We start from the raw sequence: 17,991 nt of genomic DNA, 5'->3' as shown, positions 1-17,991 counted from the left end.
CTCCATTATTTTCCTTTATACCTTAGTCCCCTTCTTATGTGATTTCAACAGGTTTGAATGTTCCATATTCATAATTGTATAGAAAGTATATCAACCATATTCACCTTTACTTTCTTCATTTATCCTTCCCCTCGTATTAGTGCCCTCCTGTTAGTGTGACCTGTTTTACATTCTTGTCCTTCATTGTTTAGGTGTATGTTTGATGCAGTGGGATTTTTGCCTTGGTATTTTACCTGTAAATGTATTGTGCTTAAGTCAATGTAACCCTCCTCCACTGCGCTTCCTCACCCTTCCCCCATCCTATGTTGTTCAACATTTTCAGTGTGTTTCACTATGTCTTGTTTCAACACAGATGTGATATATTTCATTATTATTCACTCTCTTTCTTTCCTTCTTTTCCTCCTCCCTCAATATCCTCCACCAATCCCACTTTTTGACATACAATCTGTATATATTAATATGTATATATGATATTGCTTGTATTGTATTGGACCTATATTCCACATACAAGAGAGAATATGCAGCCTTTGGCTTTCTGAACCTGGATAACTTCATTTCAGATGATGTTCTCCAGTTCTATCCATTTACCTACAAATGACAAAATTTTATTCTTTTTGGTGAATAAAATTCCATTGAATATAAATACCACACTTTCTTAATCCATTTACCAGTTGTGGTGCATCTTGCCTATTTACATAGCTTGGATATTATGAATAATGCTGCAATAAACATGGTTGTGCAGGTGCCTTTATTGGTTATTGGTAACCTGACTTACTTTCCCTCAGGTATATGCCTAGTATTGGTATAGATGGATCATATGGCAGTTCTAGTTTTAGTTTTTTGAGGAGTCTCCATACTGTTTTCCATAGTGGTTGTAGTAACTTACATTCCCACTAACAGTGTATAAGGGTTCTTTTTTCCCACATCCTCACCAGCCTTTGTTGTTGTTTGTGTTCTTGATGATAGCCATTCTAACAGGAGTGAGGTGGAATAGTAATGTGGTTTTGATTTGTATTTCCTTTATGGACAGAAATGTTGAGCATTTCTTCATGTGTTTTTTGGCCATTTGGACTTCTTCAATTGAAAAGCTCTATTCAGTTCATTTGCTCATTTCTCAAAGAGTCATTGACTCTGAGAGTTTAATTTTTTGAGCTCCCTGTATATTTTGGTTAATTCCTTGTCAGATGTATAGATGGCAAAGATTTTCTCCTATTCTGTGGGTTTAAAGTTGCTTTTTAAAATCATATTCATTTTATTATAATATATCTATTTTGGTTTTTTCCCTCTGGCTCAGGGGAGGAGCAAGGTGGGATACTAAACCCCTGAATTCTGGGGTCTAGAATATCAGGGCTTGATGAGTGCATATTTGTTAACAAAGCTGAACGAATAAATTTCCTAAGAAGTTTATGTTTAGAAGAGTGAATTTAAAAAAAATTTCCCCTATTTCAGATCCAAAGAAGCTATTATTGTCAGAATTCCTCTACCTGGCAAATGGGACATAAGAAAACATCTCTCACATATACAATCTTCTAAGCTCACCTTGGCTTTGTTTCTTTCTTGTTTTGTTTTATAACTTTCTTTTCATCAAAATAGTATTTCACATGTTCTTTTGGACTCAAAGAGGAGAGAAAGAATTACCCTTCAGCCTCCCCAGAAGTCAGTACTAACTGCACACTAGTGAGAGCCAGGCCCTGAACCAGGAGTTCACAAAGATGATCTAGGTTGTCCAATGACAACAGACTGGTATTACTCAACAACTTTGCAAAGGAGTAAATGGACACTCAAAGGTTAATTACTCACAGAGCATTGGCTCTCAATTTCCCCTAGAATGTCTGGAGACATTTTATTTGCCACAATGAAGGAGGGGGCAGGGAATATCACTAGTATCTATGGGTGGAGGTCAAAGTTGCTGCATCACACCCTGCAGTGCACAGCAAAGAAATATCTGGCCCCTAAAGGTCAAAGGCCATGATTAAGAAGTCCTGCTGTAGATAATGGATAGTCTCTAAAGAGCAAAGCAAGGCATCACTCTGGATTTTCAAAGCCCATGTTGTTCCCACAATACCACACCATGGCTTCTCATGAAACTTCGTTCCAGACTTTTGACACAGATGTGTGGTTTTTCACACTGTATTTTATATCTATCTTTTTTTTTAAAGCTAAACCCAAATCATAATCATTTTCCATATTACTACAATGCCCTTAATTTTTATTTTTATTTTTAATTTTGGGGGGGGGCAGTATTGGGGGTTCGAACTCAGCGTCTCACACTTGCTAGGCAGGAGCTCTTAACACTTGAGTCACTCCACCAGACCTTCTTTATGATGGATTTGAGATAGAGTCTGGAAAACTATTTGCCAAGGGTTGGTTTTAAACTGCAATCCTCCAGATCTCTCCCTCCTGAGTAGCTAAAATTACAGGTGTCAGCCACCAGCACATGGCTACAATACCTTTATACATTTACTTTTACTAGATAAAAAATAAATTTTCAAACATATGTTCTATAAATTATCAAACAAGTTCCTAATTGTGGGATATTTATATTATTTCCCTATTGTGTACCCTTTTTTTGCAAAAAAAAAAGGAAAGAAAGTTAAGTTTTAGGGCTGGTGGAGTGACTCAAGTGGTAGAGTGGCTGCCTAGCAAGTGTAAAGCCGTGAGTTCAAACCCCAGTACTGCCAAAAAAGAAAAAAAAAGCTAACTTTCAAAGCCTTATTTGTATCATAAACCAAAAAATGATGTAATTTGCTTTACCTTAAACTGTGGCTTTTCAGAAGTCGTTAGTAAAACATCACTGAATAATCTATAAAGAAAAAAAAAAAACCTTCCTTAACCAAGTGTACTCTCAGAATAGGTGAAAGCAGGTTAAGACACCATTAGTCCCTGAGGCTTCCCTTCCCCTGCCACATATGGAGCCGGCCAAATCCATCATTCCATGTTTGCCAACAAAGACAAAGGAGTTTAGAGACCACCCTCTTACCCTTCTACCCCTTCCATCACCCACCTCCCCCACTGCCTCAGAAGTGTCAAAAGGGGCCTGGGCCAGGTATACACTGGAGGTTAATTCCCCACTGTGGGGAAAATACCAATTTGCAAAAAAATTGCAAATAATATATGCAGTAGATACTTCTAAGCAGAGAAGTTTTTCCTTTTTTTTTTTCCCCTTGCCTCAGAAAAGGATAAGATTTATTCTAGAGCTCAGTAAAATAAAAAATGTTTAAGTAGGTGAAAGGGAATTGTACTGATCAGAATCTAAAATAAATTTTCTTTCAAATATTTTTCATACTTCATTTTCACAAACAGCTGCTTCTGGAGTATATCAATTCTCTCTTCAAGGGTATATTATTACAAACAACAGCATGAAGACTTCTGAGCTGCTTTGGCTAGAACGGTTGCTTAGATAGTGCTCAAGTGGCTGTGAGTCTTTCCTTGAATATTTCCCCTTTTATAAAGACAGGAAATTCACCCCAAGCAGAAATGAGGGGTGAATCTTTTCCTCAGAGGGCTCCCCAGAGTCCTGGTCACACATCCATTTACTTCCAGACAACATGTTTTAAGTGAACGTAGGTCACATCTTTCCCAATGTTGTTCTCAAGGCTGAAATCCACAGGGTAGAAAGATGGGTGAAGACAAAAATATTTAGAGTCACACTAGAACTGGAAGACTAAGAGAAAAGTGGAAGAGCTTTAGAGAAAGGAGTGCAAAAGCAAACTGAAGTAAATCAGCTTGCACACAGGTTGTTCCCTAACTACAAATGCATTTTGCTCCAAAAATCTACATGAAGTTGTGTTGTCTTCCAAACTGTTCCATAAGCACATTGTTATTAATGGTTGTTGGTTTGGAGGCAGACTCTTCAGTGCCCATGGAATGTTATAAGGTCACATCCATGGGGCATGGGCCTGTTTCTTTTGTTCATCAGTCTAACTGATGCTAACCAGTGCCTGGTCTACAGCAGGCTCTCTCATAAACACCTGTGGCAAGAATGAGTAAGGAACCTGAAGTTACCTACATCCTCTGACTTCAAGCTGTCCTTGCCTTGTTTGTAACTGTTACTGTTTCACAGCCGTTGTTGTTACACAGCAAAGCCCTGGGTTCTGAAGTCTCTACTCCCAGAGGTAAAACTTGCCCACAGTCTCTCAGGTAGCAGTGGTGAAGCTGGGATCTACCCACAGGTCTGTCTGACTCCAGTCACACCCTCCTTAACCTCTCAGCTGCCTCTCCATGAAGAAAAAGAAAATGTACCTAAAGGTTAAGGACTCAAAGCACCACAGACTGCCTTGGTTAACTATTCACAACTCTTGCTGACAGGAGAATGTCTTCTGAGCACAAAATCTCTAGCACAGGGCCTGGTACATGCTAGAAGTTTAAGAGACAGCACCAAAGGAGGAAATGAGCAAATGAAATGAGAGTCCAGAAAAATATTGTTTTCTCCTGGACAGTAGACCCATCAAAGCCCTTGTGAACTATTCACAACTGGGGGCCAACTGGTACCTAGAGCAGAACAAGGAGATGTGCTATGGAGGGCCCTCCTTTCATATATCCTAAGCTGGGAGCTCTATGTGTACACATGCATGCACAGACACACAAGACTGACACTGATAGAGGAGGGACACACATGATAAGGCTACTGACATTCAAGGAGAGCAACCATGCTAAGAACAAAGAGGTCATAAGGAAAGTGTCATGGCATTATGCTACAAGTGACTGTGAGCAAGCAGTCCACTTTAACTCCTCAGGGACCACAACTGAGTCTTTCCTAGGCACTAGGCCCTGAAGCACAGAGGTCCATATTCAATACAATTATCAAGATTACAACCAACGCATATGATTGACTTACGGCATCTGTAAGAGCCGGGAGACGGTAGGCATGCCATTTTTACAGGCTTCACAAGACAGCGTAGACTCCAACACGGCCACTTGAAATGAACAGATATACATTTTAGTTCCACAGAGCATGCTGGCAGATCCACTTGGTGATGAAAAGTTTGACACCGCTTTGTAACAACTGTCTGCAGGATGATCAGGCCAGTGTCAAAACTCTTCACACACAGACAGATGGCAAGCATGGGGGAGGGGGAATGTTGGCGTTACCAGTGTTACCAATGACTCAAAAGAAACGCCTCAGAAACCACATGCTGTTGACAGAAAGCTAAGAATATTTCAAAGATAATTGGAGAAAGGATTCAAGATATCATTCATAAAATTGTTCTCTTTAACAGAGAAGTAAATACTACACAAAAGCAACATTCTGAACTTGCCTGCTTTTAATTTAAACCAGCACACAAAATGCCAGTTGTTGATATCTCATCATCCAACACCTTAAAAGCTATAAACAAGCGCAACCAGACTCTTCCACCCACAGGTCACTGTTCAGCTTCAGCTGTTCAAACTCAGCATCAAGTAGTCTCAGGGCCTGTTCTCTTGGATTGCCTCACTGGACAGTGACAGTGAAGTACTGACTTGCTTTCCAAACACAATTGGTCCAAGAACTACTCACACCTCCTCTCTCTGTTCTGGCTGTGAGTTCTGGGCTGGTGAAGAGAATGATAGTCTCTCAATTAGTCTGCATCATTTCCTGTACCTCTCCTTTCTTAAGGTGTCTCCCCTATTTCTCCTATCCTCCTTAGCCCCCTCAGATAATAGAGCTCTTGGATCCCATTTGTTTAGACTCTGCATCCCTAGCTGGGCCTGTGGGGCTCCTATCTACTAGGCTTCTAGCCATAGCTTCCAAGTCCAACCTCAGCCTTGGTCAGACTCCTCTCAAGACTGGCTTCTTCTTCTGATGAAGACTTAGGCTGGCTGACCTTTTTATCCTCCTGTTTCCAGATTTACAATGTATTTTCAAAAGTTCCCGGTTTCAGACAGTTCAACAAATGGACAAGCCATCTGAATTTTCAAGTATATTTCCATCTGTGGAGGATGGCAACTTCCTGAGTCTTTCCTGGACTCTGAAAAGGGGTGAAGCGCTCTTCCCAGAAGACCCCACCAAACCCTTTACTGACCCACAGCCATGGATGGTGCAGGAGGAAAGGAGTCCACAGGCACTGAGTCTGGCGGTCGCCCGTACGTCATTTCATAGAGTAAGTGGCCAAAGCAGTGGACATCCACACTTTCCAACGTCTGTGGAAGAAAGTGAGCAGTGCTGTGTTCATCCTTCAGTTTGGCTTTGTGACTCCCACTGCTTCTTCCCAAGGCATCCACTGAGAAGCAAGGCCCAGAGGCAGCCCCATTCCCAACACAACTCCAAAATCTTTTGTAAAAGCTCACCAAGCATTGTTCTGAGCAAAGGTTATGGTTCTACCCTTCACAATTTTCCAATCAATGATTCTATTCCCCTCCTTGGTCCACTCACCATTTTAACTTAGATTCTCAAAGATCTAGCAATGCCCCATGGGAAAAACAGGATCAGTGGGTAAGGCCCACCCCAATTGTGCCTTTCACTGCCTAGCACGTATTTCTCACATAGGCAGATCACGGGTCCCACTATGGGGATAATTTACACCTAAAAATGAACCTACTGCCTCATTACTTTAACAACTTACATTGATTTTCCTGAATTGTGTGAAGTAGGATCGGTAGAAGGAAGGAAGGCCCAGTAAGGAATTCTCAAGGTCTAGCAGCCGGCAAGTGTCCCCGTCCAGCATTACATTGGAAGCATGCAAATGTCCATAAGGGAATCCCTTGTCGTGAAGAAACTTTAGTACCTATTAAAAATATGCACAGGTTACATTTCCCACCCCTAATTCATTTAGATAAAAGATAGGTTAAACGTTGATGTTTTTAAAAAAAAAATTTCGACTTGGGATATAGTTCAATGGTAGAGTGTGTCCTCAACATGCAGGAGGCCATGGGTTCAATCCCTAGCTCAACACCCTCACCCCCAAAAAAAACTTTTTTAAAAAATTTAAAGTTAACATATTTTAAACAAAATCAAACAAGTCACTGAGGAGACTTAAGTTTTGTTTTGCTTTTCATAGGACTGGGGTTTGAACTCAGGGCTTTGTGCTTGCAAAGCAGGTGCTCTACTGCTTTGAGCCACACCTCCAGTCCATTTTTCCCTGGCTATTTTGGGGATAGGGGTCTTGCGAACTATATGCCTAGACTGGCCTTGACCCAAAATCCTCCCAACCTCTGCCTCCCAAGTAGCTAAGATTACACGCATGAGCCACCAGCGCCCAGCTGCAACTTAAAAATTAAATACCTCTTACCTCTAATATTTGTCGCCCGTATGTTTTTATTTGCTGGAGTTCAAGGCCCTGAATCTTTTTAGGGTTGCAGTACTTCTTTAGGAATGGGTCCTTTGGCTTTGCCTTTGGATAAAAACAACAACTATATAAGAAAGCAGCAGAAGAGCCAATATCTGCATCCAAGCTTCTGAAAAGGCAGGACGCTACAGAGAGGGGATACCAGAGACAGCGAGTTTATTGGATACTGAGTTTTTTAAACACAACAGTCTGTAGTTGGTAGAGACCAGCCTAGGTTCTGTCGCTTCTATATTCCAGGGACAATGTGCCTGATCTTGGCCGTATCAATCCCCAAAGTCTAACAGCCTGTTAGAATTTTTTAGGATTCCTTGTCAAATGCAAAGACACAAACTTTAAAACTGACCCAAGAGAGCAGCCTACAATGTAATGGATATAGATGTTAAATGTTCCATATTCCCTCATTAGGGAAAGCTATACTCTTTAAACAAACTGGGTGGAGTCTTTTCAAATAAAATAAAAAATTCAAATAAAATTCCTAGGGCCTAGCTTCTGGACCTTAGGGATCAAGTATCAATAACAGGTTCTAAAAGAACATAAAGTCCACTTTATGACCATGAACTCGTATCATAAATACCTTGTAGATCAGATCCTTCAAAGTTCCCTTTTCATTAAACATCCTAATTAGCAATGCTGAGGATTCATTAGCGGTGGCAAAGGTAACCCGATAGATATAAGGGTGCTGCCAAAACAAAAAAAGAAATTCATGATGATTTGTATCAGGATCTAGGTTCCTTTGAGTCCAAGATTTAAAATGTCAAGCATTGCCTTGGTGACTTAGTTGCATACAAACATGATGACATTCCCCAAACCCATGGCATTTTCAAGTTATTAGATGATCAATCAGTTCTCCTGATGGGAGAAAATATATACACCAGTGACAACACGAGGTAGATAACTGGCATGGTAAGTTTCCATGTGAAGATATATTTTTACTGTTTGCAGTCTCATAGTTCAGGCAAAATTGTGGAAGAAAGGAAAAGTCTGAGTTTTTGGAATAATGGTTTTCCTAGTCTACCTCTGTAAACTGAAAGACTACAGCCAAGTCTTAGAATAGTCAAGTAGGGTACCAGGATAAATTTGTCTCTGCTCAGAGCTTTGCTTGGTATTCCACACTACTGTTTGTGTGCCAGAAACAAGCAAGAGCAGCATCTTTTGGCATCTCAGCCCTTTTCCAGAGCAGCTAGCATAAACTTTCCTACCTTTCTATAGAAGTTTGCTATATGATAATTTATAACGTGTTCCTCGGATGGGAATACTGATGTCAAACAAATAAGATGAGGAAAACACAAATTATTTAATGACTAAAAGGAAAGTCCTCGTATAATCTAAAGGATACCATTAATGAAAAAATCAGGTTTTAAAATAATATGTATATAATTTTCAAACACATAAAAATTCTAAAAAAGAAACAAACATTTTGATTCCAACTTCTAGTTGGTTGAGATTACAAGTGAGTTTTATTTTCTTATTTTTGCTCATATGTATCTTCGGACTTTTCTACAATTATTAGGAGCTTCTTATATTCACTGTCTTGTTTTTGAAAAGTACACTCAATAAGAGAAACTTAAAACTGGTTGCTGACAGCTTGTGTTATACAACCAATCAAACTCAAGGTCACAGCATTTTTCTTGGACATAAGTCATGCCTCATTAAAAGCCTGGTTTAGCTACCTTGACAAGATACTCTATCTTCAAAAACGAACTTGCCAACCCAAGTGAACAAGTCAGGGCAATTGTGCTCAGTTCATAAGCAACTTATTCTAAGGTCCTATATCCTCATGCAGACAACAGATAAAGAACATCAACAATAACTCAATTTCCTAACCAGATTAGTCTTTGCTGAAGACATTCTGCACATATTTTGAAATATGTCAGGGTGGTTCTTTCCAATGGATTAGAATTGTGTATTAGCATAAATAATGAATGGTCTCTTAAAAGCCAACATGTTAGCCTATTAGAGCAAAATGGCTATTTTGCCCACTACTTCTGTCTTCTCGGGCTAGAAACAGATCTTTTGCATTCCACTGAAAGAAATACACTCACCAAGATCAAAAGGCTCACAGAAGTGTCTGATTTCTCACTCTGCTATTTGCTTAAAATAAAAGGCTTTAAGTTATCACATCTCATGGGCTGTGCAGATGTCATGAATGTTGTTTTAAATGGCATATGATCTTTGAGACTAGCCCTGCAGTTTCAGTCTGAACTGTACCTCTCTCCATTTTCTTGAACCTACAGAGTATTTCCAGCTCTTCTGTTCATGTTGACCCTTAGGAAAACACCATGAATCTGTGGTCAGCACTGAGAATAACAGAAGGACTTATACTTACCAAACAGGAAGGCAGAAGTTTGATTAGACACTGAAAATCTTTATCTGACAAGTATTTGTCTGGGCCAAGGTCAGCCTGAAAACATGGGAGGAAGTATCAGGGTACTGCCTTGCTCATCAAAAAAAAAAAAAAAAAAAATTTCTTGTAAGTCTTTCCCTTTAATTTTATTTACTCAAAACAACATGACTGTGAAAAGATGACAACCATACTAAACTAAGTAGTGTGTAAACACACAAATACCAGCACTTACCTGTAATCTAATTCCATTACCAAATGTATAGACAGAACTCTCAAACTAAAAGTGACAAAGAGAAAATGCTTAAATATTTTCTTTGGAGGTGAACTCCCAAACTATAAACTGTACCAAGATTCTAGAAGAACTATTTTAAAGTGTTCCTATTTCTTTCTAAATGTTTACTAGTTGACCAAATATATCTATATAACCAAATGCATAACAAAGTGACTTAAAATGATTCTTCTCTGATGTTGAACGGAGGAAGTCCTTACGTCATCCCTTAAGAGCACAGTACAATTTTGTAATTTTCTTGTCAAATCTGTTTTTATAAACCTACATAAATTTCTGTAATAAAACTGAAGCAAAAAAGAAAAAGGCTTACCCAGCTTAACACTAGCCGTTCCTTTGGCTGATTTTTAATCTTCATCAAGAAATATTTCTTCCTTATCCTCCAACCTACCATAAAAGCAGAAATGTTTATAGTTGCATAATTCTTTCAATGATTGATGTTTCATTGGCTAAGAAGTTAATCGAAATTAAGTTTGGCAATATTAGCCACAGCTATGTATGCCCCAGTAAAACAACTAATGATAATGTTCACATGGAAAGGTTATATTGAAAAAACAATAAAGAAATCACCTCATTCATGGAATTCAGTTTAAATTTAGTGAAAAAGAATGTTGGTTCTGAAAGTAACCACCATATGAATTCTCTGATGGGGCTTTAACCAAGATTCATTAAGTATTAATAGTTAAGGACAGCATCCTCAAGCAATAAAGAGACAATAATAAAAAGAAGTCACGAGAATTTAAGAGCTTTCTTGAGATACATAACTAAGAATCCAGTTCTATGATCTGTATGTTAGCAGAAAGAGCATACGAGTTTCTTACCTATGTCTTTCAACGGTTCTACCACCTCCCATTTTGGTTCTGACCGGAAAAACATGGAAACATGCTGTAAGGCAATCTCTGCAAAGACATTGTAGAAATTCATTACTCAAACATATTAGGGAAGGGCCATATGCTTCAGATATTATTCTTGTAAATGAAAGTCTTATAGTCTAAGACTGGTAAAAAATTAATTACAAAAAAGAAGAAGATAAAAACAATGTGAAGCTGGGCATGGTGGCTCATGTCTATAATCCCAGTGGTCAGGAGGGTGAAACAGAACCATCTAAAGTTTGAAACCAGCCTGGGCTAAATAGTGAAACTGTGTCTAAAATTAAAGAAACAAGTACATCCATACATAGAATGTGGAATTTTAGATTGGCCCCTGGAATAAAGCTTATTAGTGAAAAAACTAGTGAAATCTGAATAAAGTCTGTGTTTAATGGGAATGAACTAATATTAATTTCTTAGTTTGGATAAATGTGTCATGCTTGCATCATATGCTAACACTGGGGAAACTGGGTGAAGAGTTTGTTTGTTTAGGCCATCTTGGGGTTGAACACAGAACCTACAGCTCACTAGGCAGGTGCTTTACCACATAAGCCACACCCCCAACACTGGGAGAAGAGTATATATGGAAACTCTCTACTATCATTACTACTATCTCTATACTCAACAATTATTCACAAAAAATGTAATTATTAATCATATGAAAAATGTATTTTTTAACTGGCTGGCCTACAACCCAAGCCCAAGACTCAAACATATTCTAAGGTCAGATTGAAACAATATGCTCCAAGTGATATTTATCCCATCTTCATTCCTCATGGAATTATAGCTTTCAGCAACAAAGAAGTGATTAGCCTTAAATATCTACTGGAAATAAAAGCCAATGTTTTAGAAAAACATCTATGTTCAGCAACAATGTGGTTCTATTGTGGGATGTCACTGAGTGCCTCTTTACTGGAAAAAAAAAAAAACACCCGTTTAGTGTTCATTTATCATAAGAGTATTTCCTCCTTTTAAAAAGACAATGAGAAGTTCTCTAAAATTCACTGTATTAAGAAACTATCAGAATAACTGTGCCTTTTATATTTCCTGCAAAAAGCAACATCTGTAAAAGTTGTCATTTTCTTTCAATGTAGTGAATAAACAAAGCCACTCAAGACCCCTGAAAGTAATCAGCAATCTTCCAAAAGCACTGTGGAATCTCACCTCTGCCTAGAATTAATTACATTCCAATGAGATTGGTAAGGCATGAGGGATTCAGCAGAAATTCTCTCCATATGTCAAAAGGACCTCATCAGGAATTGCTATCCTGAGAGCTTGGCAAACAGTATCATTTTGGAATATATTTTACAGTCCATTATGAATAAAGAAAGTAGGAGAAGAAAACAATTTACTATCCCTTTGTTTACTGACTCAATATGTAAAGGGTCAGATATTTTTACTCAGAAGAAAACATGTGATTACCATATACAAAACTGGCTCCATTTACATTTGTTGTAATTTCCCCAATGTGTAACAAACCATTTGGAAGGCCTGACATAGCAGAAGCATATAAATTTTTATCAACTCTAGGAACGTCCCTATAATTAATGTTGCTATAAAGTGGTGTATTTCCAAAATAATCTGAAAATAAACTCAAAAGAAAATTAAGTAAAAATTATTCCTATCAACTTTGAGAAGGATAATGAAAAATAATTTTCTTTCTTTTTTTGAAATAATAACTCTGTGTAACCTAAGCTGGCCTTGAACTTTTAATCCTCCTGCTTCAGCCTCTTGAGTTGCTGGGATTACAGATGTGCACAACCACACCTGGCTTAAAAGTAATTTTGTAATGCAGTCCAATGTCATTTCAAGAGACTGTAAAGGAGGCTGGGCATAAAGGCTCAAGTCTATAATCCCATCTCCTTGGGAGGCAGAGATCAGAGGGATTGCCTTTTTGGTCAGCCTGGCAAAAACTTTGAGAGACCCCTGTTGCAACCAATAAAAGCTGAGCACAGTGGTGTGTGCCTGTCATCCAGCTACATGGGAAGTATAAATAGGAGGATTGTGATACAGATTAGCCAGGGCATAAAGTAAGACCCTATCCCCAAAATACCCAAAGCAAAAGCAAAAGAACACAAGCAATCCAGTACCAATAAAAAAAAGGTGTGTGTGGAGGGGCACTGAAGTTATGGCTTAAAGGGGATAGAGCACCTGCCTAATGAGTGTGAGACCCTGAGTTCAACCCCCAGTACTACCAGAGAGAGAGTGAGCCACAGAGAGAAAGAGAGAGAGAGAAAAAGAGCACGAGAGAGAGAGAGAGAGAGCAAGTGAGAGAGAAAGCTGTAAAGAACAGTTGTTCAAAACTAACAGTGACCAATAATTTCCTACAAAATCATTAATCAATAATGTTTGTTATATACTGTTTCAGGAATGGGGAAGTAGCAGTGAAAACATGGAACATGCTAGATTTGTTACTAATAAATCAAGAACTGAGAGACAGTTCCTTTTTTTCCCCTTAACCTGAGGGATTAGATAATCAGAGAAGGGACATTTTCTTTCACAGAACTATGATTTAATGTCAAATAAATCACAAGGCTACCATGCTCCCAACACTAATGCCCTCCCTTTCCAGACTCAGGCAACACATTCCAATCCTAAACATCTACTCCTCTGCTTAGAAGATTTACTGGGTCCCCACTTCCTTACCAAATCAAGGCCAAGCTGCTAAACCTAGTATTCTGGCTTCATCTACACAATGTATGATGCCTCACATTCTCTGCACTCTTGAGGTTTGCGTCCCATGACCCCTAAAGATTGACGTGCTTCTAATCCCTTAGCATTTTCCATCTGGCACATATATCCCTCTAGGCTCAGCCCAAATTTGCTACTCTGAGAGTCAGGACTCACACCCTGCTTACAAATTCCCAGCACTCAAAGTGTCCCTCTGTCATGGGATAATGGGTGTGTCCTGTATTAGGGCTGCTCTCTCTTCATCTGGGTAAAGCCTGGAGCCATTTGAAACTAATTCTTCCTCAGGCTGCCCTGTCTGGAACACTGGCCTCTGCCTCTCAACCTGGCTAATTTCCACTCTCCCCTCAGATTCCAGTGGAAGGATCACCTCTGTTGGAGGTCCTCCTTTTTCTACAGGTACGGATCATCTGTACTTCCCAACCCTCACCCACCTCCTTCACCAAGGTGTTGTCCCATGTACAAACCACAGAAGCACATGTCAATTTTCCAGCATGAGTGCCTTGGGGTGGGCAGTGGGGAGACTATTCCTTTCTCCTTGCTGTAAATGTAACAGCTAGCATACAGTAGGTGCTTAAAAAATATCTGATGAAGAACTAAAGGCTGGGCACAAGTGGCTCACGCCTATAATCCTAGGTACTTGGGAGTTGATATCAGAAGGATCACAGCTTGAGGCCATCCCATCCAGACAACCCATCTCTAAAATAAACAGAAATGGAGAGGTGGTTCAAGTGGTAGGACGCCTGCTTTGCAAGCATGAAGCCCTGAGTTCAAACCCCAGTCCACCCAAAAAAAAAGAAAGAAAGAAAACAGGAAAAAAGGAAAGAACAAACTAAGGGTTTAATTCATAATCAATGGATGTGGAACCTCTCGTTAGAACATGAAGCCTTCAAAACGAAGGCACCTGCCCTCTGTTTCTTTAAGCACAGATCAACACATGGAAAAAGCTGCTGCTCAGTAAGTGCTGAGACATGAGCCCAAGACAGGAAATGCAGAGTCAAACCCAAGTCCATCCTGTGCTTCCCCTGAAGCTCAGCTGTAGCAAGCACCCCCACTGTGCATAGTCTTTGAACTCCTAAATCCCAGCCCCATGGGTGACCACAGGGAACACACTGACTCCTTCAGCCCTGCAGCTGGGGTCCAGATCTCCAGTCTATTTCAGGTCCTCATGCTCATGTTAGAGAGACCTGCAACCCGTCCAAAACATCCTGCTTTTGTTCTGACTATAATCTCCCACTCAATCCCTCTCTCTTTTTATCCTACTATTCAAAGGATTCCTGGGGTTTTAGGACTAGAAGAGAACTACAACTTTAACTTTAGGACTATAAGGACCTTTCCTAACCTCCTCAGTCTCTTGTTTCATAGGTCAGGATCCCCAGGGCACAGAGAACAGAAAGGAGACGCTAACAACAAAGCTGGGATCATGAACCAGGTTTCTTGTTCAAACGACTCTTGTGTGGATATTAAAACTCCCCCTACTCGTAGGAATGTATATGTTTGAGGTGGGATGAAGGCTACAGAGCAGAGAGGTTTAAAATGCTAAAAGTTTGTTAATGAGATGAATACAGTACTTGCAAGTGCATGCATGTGTGTGTGCATGTATATGTATTTATCAACACACACTCCCACAATTGGGAGACATTTGTTTCCTTGTACAATAGGTGGCCTCAATTAGATTTTCTAATTAAATGAATACCTAAAAACTCCCCCACAGAGGACAAAGGGCCACATTTACCTTCTATGGATTTGGTCACTCAGAGAAAACCAGGAAGAGAAAGGCCAGCAATCCCAGGTTGGGATGTCTGGGAGAACAGGAGGCAGCTTCTGGTGGCCTGAGAGGTCCTGGTTACCCATGCCCTGGGGACCATGTTGGTTCTCCTTTTAACAAGGCACCCTCAACCCCAGCCATTGCAATAAGTGGGAAAGGTGGCTGTGTGATTTTGGCCATCACTTGAACACAGAACTCAGATCCTGCTGATGTGAAGTTGAGTGATGACCACAGACTATTTGGGAACTGAGAAGTAGAGACAGTATCCACATTCAAACAGAGAAGTGGCCCTGCTTAGAGAAGTGCCCCAAGTTGGGAGGTGTGTGAAGTGCCCTCAGAGAACCATGCATCATGCTGTGCATTTCAGGAATGGTTCAGTGGAGCAGGTAGAGGCCTGTGCTTTCTTTTCCTGAAACCACTTGTGAGTCAGTCTAGCGTCAAGATAAGTTCTGAAATTTCATTCAAAAGGAGAAATAAATCAGCATTCCTCTGAAAACAGTATCCCTCACATATTGCTTCATTACAGGACTCTACCTTCTGAAGACTAGAAGGACCTGAGCATTTAGATACTGCTAGGAGTTTCTAGAGGTCTTTTTATACCCCTGCCCACATCTGCTTTGCATGCCTGACCATCCATCATGCTGTAGGGAAGAGAAAAGATTAAAGACAGTAAGAACAGCAGATGGAGGAGGTACAGTTGAAGGAAAAACAGAGATCAGACACCTTCCAAGGGGCCAAATAGCATTTTAACTTAAAAAATTCAGACTGGACTATAATCACATAGATGTGCAAGAATGGTTAGGGTCTTCTCTTCTCTCTCTGGGAACCTTAGTTTTCTCATCTACAAGTTTAAAAGGTTTTTCTTTATACAACAGCTCCAAGATCCCTTTTAGTGCAGACCACATGTGAATCCATGTGCTTCTGGTACAGGGTGCCTGAGAGCAAGGAGCATATCTGCTTCACAATCAGCTTAGCACATGGTGTGGCAGATGATATTGGTTGAAAAGGGCACAATTTACATGTGCCATACACCTTGATGCTTGCCTCAGGGGAACATCAGTAGACACTCAGGAAATAATGTCAACAAAAATGAATGGGGAAGCCTGGGTGCCAGTGGCTTACACCTGTAATCCTAGCTACTCAGGAGGCAGAGATCAGGAGAATTGAGGTTTGAAGCCAGCTGGGGCAAATATACCCAACATAAAAAAGGGCTGGTGGAGTGGATCAAGGTATAGGCCCTGAGTTCAAGCCCCAGTACAGCAAAAAAAAAAAAAAAAAAGAAAGAAAGAAAGAGGGGTGAGATGGGCACCAGTGGCTCACACCTGTAATCCTAGCTATTTATTTGAGAGGCTGAGATTGAGAGGATCATAATTCAAGGCCAGCCCAGGCAAATAGTTCACAAGACCCCCTGTCTCCAAAATAACCAGAACAAAATGTATTTAAAGTATGGCTCAAGCAGTAGAGCACCTGCTTTGCAGTAGGTAGAGCACTTGCTTTGCAAGTGTGAAGCCCTGAGTTCAAGCCCCAGTCCTTACCACCACCCAAAAAAATATGGGGCTTAGTTGGGGCTGATATGATAAGGCAATCCAGATGACCCACTAATAATTTTGAGAATAATAAGAGGTAGAGCATAAAGAAAGCCACAAAAGATGTACTCTGACAGAACTAAAGCTGTCCAGTGAGTCCCAGTCCTATGTGTGAAGCCTTTACTTGAATCAAAATACAAGTGGAGGGATAATTTAATCCTTGTAACAATTCAATGCTTAATTTTGTTACTTATAGCAAATTTGATTTTGAAATGAGATTTCCTTCTCTTTGTTACATTCTGGAAGGGCATTTTCCTTATCACTGCTTGAAGTGAAGATGGCATATGTATTCTAGAGCACAGCTTCTCACACTTCGAAGTACATGCAAATCACCAGCAGATCAGGGTCAGGTCCTGATTCAGCAGGACTGGGAAGAGATCGGAATTCTGCACTTTCAGTAAATTCCCTTGATGCCAGTCTGTGATTACCAGGCCTCAAGGGCTGTGGTTTTCAAACTTAGCTGTGTAATGGAATCACTTGGAGAGTGTCACAAACTACAAGTCACACCCACAAAGACTCTGATTTAACTGACATGCACACAGCCTAGGCATCAGAATTTCTTTAAGCCCCCTCAGGTGATTCTATTATGCAGAAAAGTTTGGGGTGGGGGCTCTAGTTCTCAAGTTTTCCTTCCATGAAACAAGAATCCCTTTAATTACTTCAAAAGCGATGTATTGAAGACCCAATTATCTGACAAAAATCTATTCCCCTGGCAACAAGATTAACAATACCCAGAGTTCCATTTAGAAAGCCTCCAAGCATGGCTTACTTTTAACCAATCAGTTTCATTCTATTGTTTGGTTCAGGTCTACAATAGTTTCTATTGATCTCCTCAAGGCCACACCAAAGTGTATTAAATATTTATTTCTTCCTTCTGCTGACATCAGGCTTAGGTTATTGATGTCGGCTTTGCATGTAATCAGTACGGGAAACAAATCCCTTTCCACCTCAGATCCCTGGCAGTGCCCGATCCAGAGAAGATGTGGAGGAGAGCTACCTTCTGTGCTTTGCACTGAAAGTCTCAGAGCAAACAGGAGACACAGAAAGGACCTTTCTGAATTACTGTTGTGTTTAAAGTAAATCCCTGGAAAAAACAGACATGCTATATATTGTGAATACAAAAACAGAGGCAAATAAAAATCAAACTGAGATTACTGAATACATTACTAGGGATTACCTGCTCTC

General features: G+C 40.0%; 1 protein-coding gene across 18 annotated transcripts in view; it reads right to left on the bottom strand.

Moving 5' to 3' along the window:
• The window catches only part of Pxk (PX domain containing serine/threonine kinase like), a 73,411-nt gene that overhangs the window by 20,855 nt on the left and 34,565 nt on the right, over positions 1-17,991 (bottom strand). For 11 of the 18 annotated variants that reach the window (XR_002213406.2, XM_020180736.2, XM_020180737.2 and 8 more), the window contains exons 5-14: positions 10,717-10,794; positions 10,209-10,282; positions 9,842-9,886; positions 9,592-9,666; positions 7,840-7,944; positions 7,209-7,310; positions 6,543-6,704; positions 6,003-6,120; positions 4,838-4,916; positions 2,755-2,803 (exon numbers count right to left, since the gene is read on the bottom strand). Coding sequence is in view for 17 of the 18 variants with exons in the window: in XM_020180736.2 (XP_020036325.1) it covers positions 2,755-2,803; positions 4,838-4,916; positions 6,003-6,120; positions 6,543-6,704; positions 7,209-7,310; positions 7,840-7,944; positions 9,592-9,666; positions 9,842-9,886; positions 10,209-10,282; positions 10,717-10,794 (887 nt within the window). In the remaining variant the exon portion in view is untranslated. The remainder of the gene's footprint in view (positions 1-2,754; positions 2,804-4,837; positions 4,917-6,002; positions 6,121-6,542; positions 6,705-7,208; positions 7,311-7,839; positions 7,945-9,591; positions 9,667-9,841; positions 9,887-10,208; positions 10,283-10,716; positions 10,795-17,991) is intronic. The other 7 variants (XM_074044062.1, XM_020180738.2, XM_074044063.1 and 4 more) reach the window with 2 other exon arrangements.

This window comes from Castor canadensis, chromosome 10 (genome assembly GCF_047511655.1).
Source record: "Castor canadensis chromosome 10, mCasCan1.hap1v2, whole genome shotgun sequence".
In the NCBI taxonomy this organism is placed as follows: Eukaryota; Metazoa; Chordata; class Mammalia; order Rodentia; family Castoridae; genus Castor; species Castor canadensis.
Note: the sequence above shows the minus strand (reverse complement) of the source record. Positions and strands in the feature narration are given on the sequence as shown.